The sequence below is a fragment of the Nuphar pumila genome, chromosome 2, assembly GCF_984573655.1.
Source record: "Nuphar pumila chromosome 2, dmNupPumi1.hap1.1, whole genome shotgun sequence".
Classification (NCBI taxonomy): Eukaryota; Viridiplantae; Streptophyta; class Magnoliopsida; order Nymphaeales; family Nymphaeaceae; genus Nuphar; species Nuphar pumila.
In genome coordinates, this window is record NC_143250.1 from 54,079,929 (window position 1) to 54,093,263 (window position 13,335).

Sequence of the window (13,335 nt, forward strand, 5' to 3'; positions counted from 1 at the left end):
GTATTCCTTCTAAGTCTTTCATATTTTATTTGCATTTTTGTTGTCTAGTAAGTGTTATACTGTTATGTCAATCTGCAAACAACAAACACCATAGGGTTTCTTCTTGAATAGACGATAGAGGATCTCACTTCATCTATGACTATATATATATATATATATATATATATATATATATATATATATATATATATATATATATATATATATATATATATATATATATATATATATATATATATATATATATATATAAGCTCGAAGCAGACCTTTGATTTTGCCAAATCTTAATTATGAACATATTTTTTTCTACATGTAGCAACCATAAAAATCAGCCACATAGCGACATATATGACTATCTCTATTTTTCCTCTTTCCCTATCACTTTCTATCAGAGTTTTTTTTTTGCTTCCACAATTTTCCTTTCATCTAATTATACTAATGTTTTAAATTTGGCATGGATTTGTTCCTTTTTATGAAAATCTTAATTGTTGTCTCGAGTGTATGCAATTCAATGATTTGATATGTTGGTTAGGCATTTGGATGTGTGGTTAGTTGGTTTTTGGGTAGCTAGACAGAAACAATTTTTAGATCCTTAATGAAGCTTGCCAGTGTAACGACCCCAACTCATCCACATTGAAAAGTGATTTTTTTTTTTTAAGAATTTGAGGAAACCAAAACCTAAGGATCCGAGGCCTCGTAGGCTTAACCAAATTCCAAACCACAAGGGATCTTTACATTGAACCAATCAATCAAAACAACTTACTTTATTAATCAATAATCAAAGTCTGTGAACAGAAGTAAATTAAAGTTTAAAATCATAGAGCCACAATGTACAAGAATATCAGAAGTAACGCAGTCTCGTAGGCTTCCTGTGGTTGTCGTCCTCATCACTGAGCTCTAGATCCTGTGAAAAACATAGGGAGTACTGAGTAAGAATAAAAAATTCTTTGTACGAATTCCTCTAAAAATCCAAATAGGCAAGAAAAAGTATAAATCAAATTCATGCAATTTTTTAGAGGAACATAACTACAACAATCTCATAATTCAATTACCATTTAAGCAGTTAAAAGTAATTATCATGCAATAACAATATCTCACATAAAACAAAACAAATAAGAATGCATGAACTAATGCAGAACAATAAATATGCATGATTCCAATGATATGTACGAACGATTTATTATGTTATTATCAAAGTTCTCTTTTCCACGTATATCCCTATTAAATGCACATGATTTTAGTTTCACTTTTCATTAAAACCTGCAGATACTCAAAACGGGCACCACAAATTTTTGAAGTTCAAGATAGATTCACAGTTATAGCTTAACACACAATTTGTATTTTATTACTGGGTTCCGCACTTGTTCCTCGGTCGATATCAGGAAGCAACACCCTCCATCGAAACATTAGAAATCAACATCTAATATCGGGACATTAGGAAAATCAATATCCATTGATGTCACTTTCTTGGTATACCAACAACAACTGTAACACCACCACTCCTAAGCAAAGTGGCTGAAAACTCCTTACAACCGTGACCGGGAAGCGAACCACCATATCGGGTTCATGGGCACAATCGCACACAGAGATTTAGTATCTTTACGGTTTCTCCAAAACCACCATTCAGGATTCCCATACTATGGAAGAGACATCCAGAAAGAAAAATATCAATTATACTGTTTTTCTCTTTCATCTTTTTATCAAAAGTCAAATTCTTTACAAAAGAATCATTTTGCAAATCAACATGCAAAACACAACACGGGGCCTTGGCCCGTTATAATTTAACAGTGCAATTAATTTATAATGTCAATAATTTCAAATGTTAATTTTGCAATGCATAACACTAATCTTGGAGCTACACATGCTCCTGACCCACATGACCTACATTGGTTCACATCTGATCGCTGATGCATCTTAAATAAAATCCTCAGTGAACATATTTACACACAACTATTGAAACATGTCCACAATGCACATTCATTCACACAACAAGAATGTACATATAAAACAATTTACATATGCATATGAATATTTGCTTGCAACATGCATTTTGCTTTCATGATTCATCTCATGCATAACATCCAAATGCACATGATCATATTAATGCAACATTAAAATAATTTCAGAAATTACGTGTTCATGATATGCTCATTTATGCCGACATAATATTCAATTTCATGAGCATACATAACCAATAAACACCTTTTCGAATTCGAGCATGCTCGAGATACAAAACATAACTACCGAGTCAAAGCTATGCTGCCCCCATACCTATGTAACATGAACTCTTCTAACATTGCACCGCACCCGCATTGTACCCGCACCCAGGCGGGTGCAACACTTGGACGCTGCTTCCTTTGTGTTAGGTGAAGTCAACCATACTAAGGTCCATTTCTATCCAAAAGTAGATTCAGTTAACCCTAATCAAGTCCATTTTTATCTATATTATATATATAAATACATAAATGCACACACATACATGTAATGTTAATTTAAAAATGTTAAAAATTATATATATACTCTCCCCGCACCCCCCACACCCGAGTTTTTTTAAAGTGCCTCATCTGCACCCATACCCGCACCCACACCTATGTGACATAGCTCCATACACAGGACAACACTACCATGCTATTGGCAACATGTTTCTCATGCATAAATATACAACCAATGGTAGTAGACAACGGACATTATTGCACATAAATGTGCAGCACTACCCTGCCCTACAGCATCCCACATAATTCATACATATAACATATTTAACAACGTTATAACATATCATATGGCAGCATTTAAAACCAATTTGGTATTCAGCCAAACCATGACAACATAAAGAAAAAATATTTCAGCATAGTGTTAACATAGATAAAAAATCCTGATTTTCGGGCTGGTTCGATGCCCACCCATATGGCAGCATAAAAAAACTTGATGCTTGACATAAAATAAACAAAACCGAGGGTGAACCTGCTCATGACTATCACCAGGGTCGATGTAATGTATTCATGCCATAAAACAGAAGTTTTAATGAAATCAGCACTAATCGGGCATAACCAGATTTTTTTTGTCATGTTTGTATTGTCAACTACCGACTGATTTCCTGTGTAAGAGTTCTGGACAGACCCTACATAGGTAAGTGAAATGGTAAATTCATATATGATTTCAAAAACTCGGTTGAGTACCGATATACATGGGCAGTTTGCGAACATAGTTATTTTAAAAAACTATCATATATTTCTGCACATCCATAAACATTGTTTGATGACAGTTTGCAAGCATAGTTAATTTCAGAAACAATCATATATTTCTGCATATATATAAACATTGTTTTATGACAATTTGCAAACATTGTTATTTTCAGAAACAATCATGTATTTCTGCATATATATATATATATCAACATTGTTTGACGACAGTTTGCAAACATTGTTATTTTCAGAAACAGTCATGTATTTCTGCATGTATATAAACATTGTTTGATGCTATGTCACACGGACACGGCTAGGGAGGCGCCGCACCCGAGTCGACACACCCCGACACGGGTGCGGCTTCGGACTCGGTCAACGCCGAGTCGGACTCGGTCAACGAGTCGAGGCCGAGTCCATCCTTTTTTGGACTCGGTCAATGTTGACTGAGTCCAAAAATTGTCCATTTTTAGGGAGAAAAACAAAAAAAAAATGATTTTTTTATATATTTTAAAAAAAATATATATATATATATAGCATGAGTCTCAAACATAAGCCCAAAAAAAAAAAAATCCGGGGGGCGCTGCCCCCCTACGACCCGCGTCGGGGGGAGCCCCCGGACCCCCTTTCTGCAAGGGCAAAAGTACAATTTGCAAAGTTTATAAAAACACTCATGCTGGTGCCAAACTTTAGAGGACAATATCCACATATATGCACACAGGATATATATATAGCCGAGTCCCCGTGTCCAAAATTTTTAAAATTGCGCCGCACCCGCACCCATGTGACATAGGTTTGATGACAGTTTGCAAACATAGTTATTTTAAAAAACAGTCATATATTTCTATACATATATAAACATTGTGTGATGACAGTTTGCAAACATTGTTATTTTCAGAAAGAGTCATATTTCTGCACATATATAAACATTGTTTGATGACAGTTTGCAAACATAGTTAATTTCAGAAACAGTCATATATTTTTGTACATATATAAACATTGTTTGATGACAGTTTGCAAGCATAGTTAGTTTCAGAAACAGTCATATTTTTCTGCATACATATAAACACTTTTAATGATAGTTTGCAAACATAACCAATGTTGGAAACTAATGTCATATTGCTGCCCACTGTGACCGAAAATCAGCACCACTTTGTGGTACAGCCAACTGATTTTCAGTGTTATAAAAAAATGTAAAATAAATCAGTTTTACAAGCATATTCATATCAGTAGCTATATATATATAATAGTATGTTGGGGCCTTGCAACAGGTCTGGATCTGATCCAAAACCGGACTTTAATGGGTCAGCCGAATATACAGTCAGTTCCACTCATATATATATATATATATATGCTGGACCTACGACAGGCCTGGGTTGGGTCAAATCCGATCCCAAACCAACACCTCGATGGGTCAAACATAGCCCTGACCGATCATCCATATATATATATATATATATTAAGCATGCTATTGTTATAAAATCAACAGTTTGAACATGAATAAACAGAACATGTATACATCAAAAATCAAGGTTCATACCCTCACACATCAAGGCATGTGATCGAACATGTAAAGAAAATCTGATTTATTATTTTTCCATCAAGAATCCCCACACAAATCTGATTTAAACTATTTCTCTCCGTTCGAATCAAGAGAGGAACCCGTACCCTCGACCGGAGATGAAAAAAGACCGGAAATATACATCAAACGATTGGAACGGAAGGAGATCCTGTTAAAATGTATCCTTATTGTATATATATATATATATATATATATATATATATATATATATATATATATATAGAGAGAGAGAGAGAGAGAGAGAGAGACATATACATATATACTATGTCACACGGACTCGGCTCCAAGGTCGCCGCACCCGCGTAGACACGCACCGACACGGGTGCGGCTCTGACTCGGTCAACCCGACCCTGGGTGTGGTCAACGCACCCAGGGTCATTTTGGTCCATTTTTTGGAATTTTTTTTTTTGGAATTTTTTTTTTTAAATTTTCTGGGCTACAGCTGTAAGGAAAAAAACCCATAACAACTAAAAAACCTGTACACTTTCAAGTTTTAAGTACAGAATGGGCACAACTCAAGTTTTTGTGGTTTTTTCCTGTATGAAGAAAGTGAATTATTACAGTGTATGAAGAAAGTGCCCAAAAGTGAATTATTCCTGTATGAAGAAAGTGTACAGAATGCCTTCACAACTCATCACCTGTCCCCTAATGGGCACAACTTTGACCGAGTCTTATTTATATATATATATATATATATATATATATATATATATATATATATTTTAATATATATATAGCCGAGTCCCCGTGTCCAAAATTTTTGAAATTGCGCCGCACCCGCACCCGCACCCGCACCCATGTGACATAGCATATATATCATACATTTATGTATACTTATCTCTATGTATATATATATATATATTTATATATATATCATTTATCTTTTTGTAATACCCGATAAAGGGTAATTCAGTCTTTTCACATTTTACACATATTTCAATAGAAATATGTTTGTACATTTTTATTTTCCTTTTCTTTTACTTATTTTTTCATTTCTTTTTTTATTTTTTGTACTTTGTACCTTCCTTGGGGGGGGGCAATATAGTCATTGGGCCCCTCCAACGACTACATTGGAGTCTTCTCAACATGGATTTTAACGCAATTTAACCTTTATATTGAATTCAAAACTTTAAATTGGTCGAAATTGGATTTTGGATTCAGATCCAGATCTAAATACATACTCAATATCTGTATGGATCTCAAATTGGACCAAATCTATATTAACTTGGGTCAAACGGATCGGATCGGATCCAATCCAAAACCAGTCACATTGAAGCGGGTCATTTTTTAAAAAATGCAAATTTCAGGCCAGCCTTAGCCTGAATTCAGAAAAACAAAATATCAATGTTTTCAAAATTTCGAGATGCATCTAATGATATATTACCTGAATTTTGCCTTCGAATTTCACCTGAATTTAATCTGAATTTTGCTTGAATTTCTCTCGATTTTAAAGTTCAAAAATAAAAAGTTTTACCAAATCTTAATTGGCTCGTTTAGGTCTTGTCAATGAGTCCTGGGCCAACCCCAGACTTAGCTGATGTCACCTAAAATCGAGGATTTTTATAGACTTTACGAAACACTTAGCCAAATTTTATGAAGTCTCAAAATTTAATATTATAGAAAAAGACACGATATTACAGCCAGAGTCGTTAGTGAAGGAGATTGGTATTATTTGTTTAAGTTAGATGATGATGCATTTGATCCTCTTAGATATTCAGTCAATGTGGTGAGACTTGAAGTAGAACCAATCTTTGAGGTTTTTTGGAAAAACTAGCTTCTAAGTTTTTGAGCCCTTCTTATATGGAAGACCTTAATTTTTGGATACTCCTTGGACTTCTCTTCCAAGTGCGAGCATCACTGTGAGAGTGGCCTATCACCTACAATGGAGACTGTAGGCAACGTTGAGGGAGAATTAAAACTTGACCTAGCAAGTCATTAGGTAGGTTGTGGCCTAGGTTTCTGTCAAAACCCTTAAAAAAAGGTATTAATTTCTATACTACAAGTTACAGGGCCCAGCTATATTAGGTTTTGAGTCTATCAAAAAGTGCAGTTGCCCAACCATCATTAGATTAGAACTGTTTCCTTCTAGAAAAGGTTTCGACTTTCCAGAATTCATTGGAGGTGGTGGCTTGCATAATTGTCCTAAGCAATGGTTTAAAAAATTTATTTATGCTCATTGATTTGTATTTTTTCCACATTTTGAGAATCATTTTGGTGATTGGTCTTCATAGGTTTATTTTGTTGGTGGTGCCAACATGCATAAGGAATCACCGTATAAATTTGGAAAATTGTTAAAAAGGTCAATGAAGTTATTGACGTCCATGGCTTCTCTAGTGGGCATGAAGAAGTTAATCTTGGTGGCCCTTTATAAATTTCTATAATGTCCATTCTGGCTAAGGTGTTGTTACAATGTTAGCTCACTGGGACAGTATTTCAGATCTCTACATTACCCTTCACAGATCAAAATGCATAGTGCAAATGTATCGCGTACAATACAGAGGTGTATCGTACGATACACCTGATATGCATAGACACATTTGTATCATGAGATGAGTGTGTATCATATAATTTTTTTAAGATATAATAAGCTGTATGCTACAATAATTACAACTTTGATCTCCATTACCAAGGCATTGTCTTGCGTTATGGTTATTCTTAAGAGATGCCTATGGGCTGTATATTCTTATCTGATGGAGTGTGAACTTGACTTTCATTATAATTTTCATTGGTTATTAATTTCTTCTGCTTCTCTCACGATGTATGGGTAGGCGTTTATAGCTTTACTTCATAATTTTGTAGGGTTATTTGTAATGCTTGATCCATGCCTATAATACTCTCAAATCATTTTTTTTTGCCGTTGCTACTCACAATACTATGACCTATATCATATACATGTGAATTTTGATCTTTTACATATTGATTAATCCCACTGAAGTTTTCACTATATGATTGTTATTTGTTAACGGATTTATTTAATTCTCATAAATCAGATTCTTTTGTTTTTGCTGATTATTTTTGTGCCTTGTAGGTTAAGATGGGTTCTTTACCACCTCTTCCTCGACAACGAGAGCTTATTTCTGAGCTAAGTCCAATTCATGCAAGACTCGCATCTGAAAATAATATTGCTAAAAGGCATCCTGTGTATAAGTGCAATGAAGTTCAGGTATCTGTTGGCTTACGTTTGCTGGAATTACTCACCTATTTTCTGCGAGAAATGCAATGCTACTTTTTGTAATTCATTGCCCATGAATGATTGTAATGAATGTAAAGAGTTTGTGGCCAGTTGAAAAGATGAAATTTAATCGATAAGCATCATCATATTTGTTCAAATTTCAAAGATAATGAGCATTTTAGATAGATTTGTCTCTTCCAAACTTCTTTTATGTATGGTAATGAAATTAGAGGAACCCTTAGGTTCTCCACCTAGGCTCGGTTTGGGATCCCGTGTTGAAGAGGCTATGAGATGGGTGATGGGAGTGGAGAAGAAAATGGGTGATGAGAGTGCAGTTGCCCTGTGAGGATGTAATTTAAAAGGGTCCATCTCCACTCTCCTCCACTCCCATCACCCTTCCCATCTCCCAAAACATGGCTTACAAACATCAATAAGGGTAAATGGGGTAGGTAGCAATTCTTAACTCGCCATCTCCCCTCCCATCTCGGGCTCCCAAACAGAGCCCTAGGGTTTCTGGGAATGTTTTTATCTTGTTCTAATTGCTCATTGTTTGTCTAATGATCCGCCCTGTTTCATCCATGTAGAAACGTGTGGAGTTGGTAAAACTATTAAAAGTATCTTTTCTCTTATTTCCAGATGCTCTTGTGCCCTAGACTCTATTCAGTTTTGTTCCCTGTTTGTGGTTTGTACTACATACCTGTGTTGGTCTACCTGCAGGCTGAGGCTGCTGTGCAGTTCTTAAATGCTATGCACCGCTACTTGGAGTCATTATGTTCAAATTTGCGCGATTATACTATAACAAGTATACAGTCAAACAGTGACCGGGTCAGTAAGAATTGTCAGGATTACATGCTTCCTAAATCTTGTGTGCAGTTTTTGTTTTTTGTTTTTTGTTCTATTAAGCTTCTGATTATTCTTTCTTGCTGTTGTGTTCTCTTTTTTTTCCTTTCAGGTATCTCTTCTCCTTAAGGATAGTTTTATTGATTCTTTCCCGGCGAGGGATAGGCCTTTTATTAAGGTATCACATATATGGCATTTCCTGCACATGTTTGTGGTTGTCTTCTAGTAGTTCTGTTTATGCACCTTTTTATGTCAATCCTGATTATGTCATTCGTATAATTTTGTTTCACACATGAACAGTATTTGCTGCACAGACACATGGTTGCGCAGTTATGGAACAATTGCTGTTCTACTGAGGCATGCATGTCCATAGATCATTCAGAAATGCATGTGCAGCTGGTCCATGCAGCAGTGATGATTATGAAACCATTTTGATTAATGTGGACTATTGCCACCACATGCTTGTCTCAAGGCTTCTTTTTCCAATGAACATGTCATGTCACGATTTAAATTTGAATTGCCTTCTTTTGACTGTGTTCTGGCCTAGCTTCTGGCTGTCTCTGCTATCTGTATTTTTCCCCAGCCAGTGTCTTACCCAAGTTTGTTTGGTGTTTTTTATTCTTATCGTCTGCCATAGTAATGTCTAAAAAGCAAATGCTGAGTAATACTTTTTCTTGGTTTGATTTGTCCCCAGCATTTTGTAGACACACAGCTCTTCTCTGTTCTATCAGACTCTAGGCTGTCAAGTTATGAGAATGAACTGCCTTGAGCCAATTTTCTTCCATTGTACATTACCAATAAGTTTTTGAAGATATAACTCATGAGCCTGTGAGCTATGTAAAGCAATTATACAAAATTTATAGCAAGAGTGGAGGACACGTCCCGGCAGTGAGGTGGAAAACCGGCTGGTTCGTGTGTCTGCTGGAGCGCTCCGTTGTCCACCATCATCAATCGCCATGACCCTGATGCCCTGACTGGATAATCTTTCACAGTTGTATGTGGTGATCTGTGACATATTCAGTAAAATTTACAGGCATTTACAAAATTTTGTTACTTTAGTGCCTCTTGGTTGTTGAAAGGTTCATCTCCACATTTCATTTGTGGAAGGTGATCTTGTGAAAGCTTATCATTGCCCTCCCACCGCTTATTATTGTAAATACTGAGCAGTGTTATTTATTTTTAACAGGCTTATAGTGTCCAAAGGTTTTGATCATCAATCAATCTACAATTTCAATTGCAGGTGTGCTACTTTGAGTTTTTCTCTGAGAATTTTACAGATCTGCTGTGTTTGATGTCTGTGAACCTATAGGCTGAGGCGAAAGGGGTTTGACGGTATATGTTGTATGGTCAGAGTGCCACAATTTATCGATACGAGATGTGCATATAGATGTGTGCCGGTGCATGTGCATGCGGTCGTTCTCACATGACTGCACACACCACCTTTGTTTTCTGTTTTAGGGTGCTTTTTAACAACATGCGTCCAGTCAGCAATCAAGATAGCATGATGATCTGGTTGGCTAAAATAAAGGAAATGAAGGATGATGCTGTTAGTAAAATTAAGGAAATCAAGGAGAAGTCTGTTACCATTTCCAACCAAATTGAGAAGGATAAAGATGATTCAATTGAAAGAGAAAGGAAAATCCTGAAGAGCAACTTCTATATCCTGATTGGTTCATGCTGATCAGATATGTATTACCTCTCTAATAAAATAGTGAGAGAGAGTGAGATTTACCTATGGATGTAGGATCAGTGTGATCTGAACCATCTAAAATGTTGCCTCTTGTGTGGTTTGGCTCTTTTGTTCTCTGTCTATGGTATCAGAGCTTGTTTGAAGCATACAAGTTGAGGTTAGCTTCTAAAGGTATGGCTGGCTCCTCTCCTTACGTATACTCACTTCAGTTGAATATTGCTAATTTTGTTTCACTCAAGCCGAGTCAGACAATTTTTTTTATTGTGAAAAACCCAAATGATGGCACTCATTGAGAGCCAAGATATGCAGGAGTTTCTAAATGATGAAACACTCATGTCGCCACCCACTATTGTTGATCCGTCTGATATGACAAAAGTTGTTCAAAACCCATCCTTTGTTGCTTGGCATCGATCTAATCGGCTATTCAAAGGTTGAATCACCAACACACTTTTGAAAAGTGTGTTGGGATTCAAACTTCAAGAGGGATTTGGAAAACTCTCGGAAATGCTTTCACTCAAGAGCAAGATTTTCATCTTCACCTGATGGCATTTTTCAAGAAAGGATTTGATTCTCTTAAATATTATGTCAGAAAGTTCAAAGTTGTTTGTGCAGCTATAGAGAAATCCATTGAAGATGGAGAAAACACTTTTTTGATTTGTTCGAGGACTCGGTTCCGAGTACGAGTCTTTTGTGTCAGCAATGTTTAAAGTGCCTATTTCTCCCTATGAGAAAGTAGTTTCCTTACTTCAAGATCATGAGGTTTGAAATAAACTTCATGAACTCAGTGGTCATCATGTTGCTTATTATGCTCAGTAGAATCAATACAAGAAAGGAAGCGGTAACTAATACCGTTTCAATTCTAGAAGGCGAGGTTTTGCCCAAGGTGGTCGAGGTCAAGGTGAGGCTTCTCGATAAGAGAAACAAGGTCAAGGAGGTTTCTCTTATAAGATAGATAAGGATGAGACTGATTTGTCAAATTTGTGAAAAAAAAAAACCATTCAACCATGAAATGTTACAACCGATTCAATCATGCCTTTCAAGTTGATGACACTCCTAAAGCCTTGACGGTTATGACAATAAAAAAAAGTCAGGATGAGGAATGGTTTGCTGACATAGGTGCCTCAGCGCATGTCAGGTAATGTTCGCAAACTTAAGAATCTTGTTCCATATTATGGAAATGATCTAGTCATAGTAGGAAATTGACAAAAAATTGCCATCACTCACATTGGGGAAGTAGAAATTAAATTCAAGTCATCAGATATCATATTAAAAAATGTTTTGTTTGTTCCAAGCCTAAAGAAAGATTTAATTTTTGTGAGTCAGTTAACAAATGATTTGCCTTATTTTTTTTTAATTCACTTATGTCTGGTTGTATGTTAAAGGACAAGAGAACATGAAGGATGATAGCCACATGGAGTAGGCATAGGGGACTCTACGCCATTGATGGAGATCACTCGACTCTTTTTTCCAATCGATTTAGGAAAGTTATAGAAAATAAATGGCATGCTCATCTTGAACATCCACGAGTTGTAGTTACTTTTCTTAAAACTAAAATTTTTATTGATGTGGTTTTAAATCATTTGAAGGACCATGTTTGTGAAAGTTGTCAAATGGGAAAGGCTTGTCGTCTCCCTTTTCTTATTTCTGATGGTGTTGAACATCAACCTCTTGAGAAAATTCATTCGGATGTATATGGGCCAGCTTCTGTTCGAACTCAAGAAAATTATAGGTTATATGTCATTTTTGTTGATGACAATACCCAATTTTCTTGGCTCTATCCGATGAAAAATAAGTCAGATTTCTTTGAGATTTTTTGCGACTTTTCAAAATTTTATTGAAAGACAGTTTGATAAAAGGATAAAAATCTTAAAAAAGGATAGTGGGGGAGAATATATAAATGCCAAAATGATAGGATACTTGAATAATCTAGGAATCAAACATCAAATTTGTTGTCCTAAGACTCCCGAACAAAATAGAGTCGTAGAGAGAAAGCATCGAAATGTCACGGTGTTGGGTTTGACTATGATGTATTATGTTGGGATTACAATTTTTTTTGGGTTGAAGTATTTTCTACCACTGTATTTTTAATCAATAGCTTGCCATCTTTCACCCTAAGCATGCAATCTCCTTTAATTTAATTGGGAATCATCCAAACTACTCTAGTTTGCATGTTTTAGGCTGCCGGCATTTTCCTTACCTCAAAGGATATGCAATGGATGAATTTGATCCACAATAGTTGTCATGTATTTTTCTTGGATACAGTTTAAATTATAAGGGGTATAAGTCTTACCACCCTCAGACATAACATATCTACATGTCTAGAAATGTTGTGTTTGATGAAGAAAAATTTTCTTTCAAAAATCCTGCCTCTCTTTTCAAAAATGAAAATGTTGGAAATGATTTTTTCAGTTTTATTGATGGAGAGTTTGGGGGTGACGACCGAGATGTCAATTCAGAAACTGATTCTTATATTCAAAGAGATCCTCAAAATCACTCTTATAAAAACAATTGCCAATTAGCCTTGCTTGATACATATCAATTGTTAAATAACCAGCCTACTCGTACCTTATCTGAAAACGATCTTCGTCAAGACCCTGTTGAGATTGATCCTTCATCTGAAGAAAATGTTGATGATCATCATATTCTTGAGCCTACAGGATGACTACTTGTGAGATGTTAGGAGTCTTTAGACCAAATTCCATGCTCATCTTTATATTTTTTATGAGATAGTTCCAAAAAAGTCAAAGACTGTTTAGGGCTGCTATTTTGCACCCCGGATGAAAGGCTGTCATGGATGTACAACTTTAACTAAAAATGAAACTTGAGAATTAGTTTCAATGAAACCTAACATGAATATAGTAGGATCAAAATG

At 35.7% G+C, this 13,335-nt stretch overlaps 1 protein-coding gene across 5 annotated transcripts in view; it reads left to right on the top strand.

The window, feature by feature from the left end:
• LOC149845493 (uncharacterized) overlaps positions 1 to 10,146 on the top strand; it is a 65,064-nt gene extending 54,918 nt beyond the window's left edge. For 3 of the 5 annotated variants that reach the window (XM_089995786.1, XM_089995787.1, XM_089995784.1), the window contains 4 exons: positions 7,790 to 7,924; positions 8,651 to 8,758; positions 8,886 to 8,951; positions 9,074 to 9,300. In XM_089995786.1, coding sequence (XP_089851912.1) covers positions 7,790 to 7,924; positions 8,651 to 8,758; positions 8,886 to 8,951; positions 9,074 to 9,208 — 444 coding nt within the window. In that variant the 3' untranslated portion in view covers positions 9,209 to 9,300. The other 2 variants (XM_089995789.1, XM_089995788.1) reach the window with 2 other exon arrangements.
• Positions 10,147 to 13,335: the final 3,189 nt, after the last annotated feature.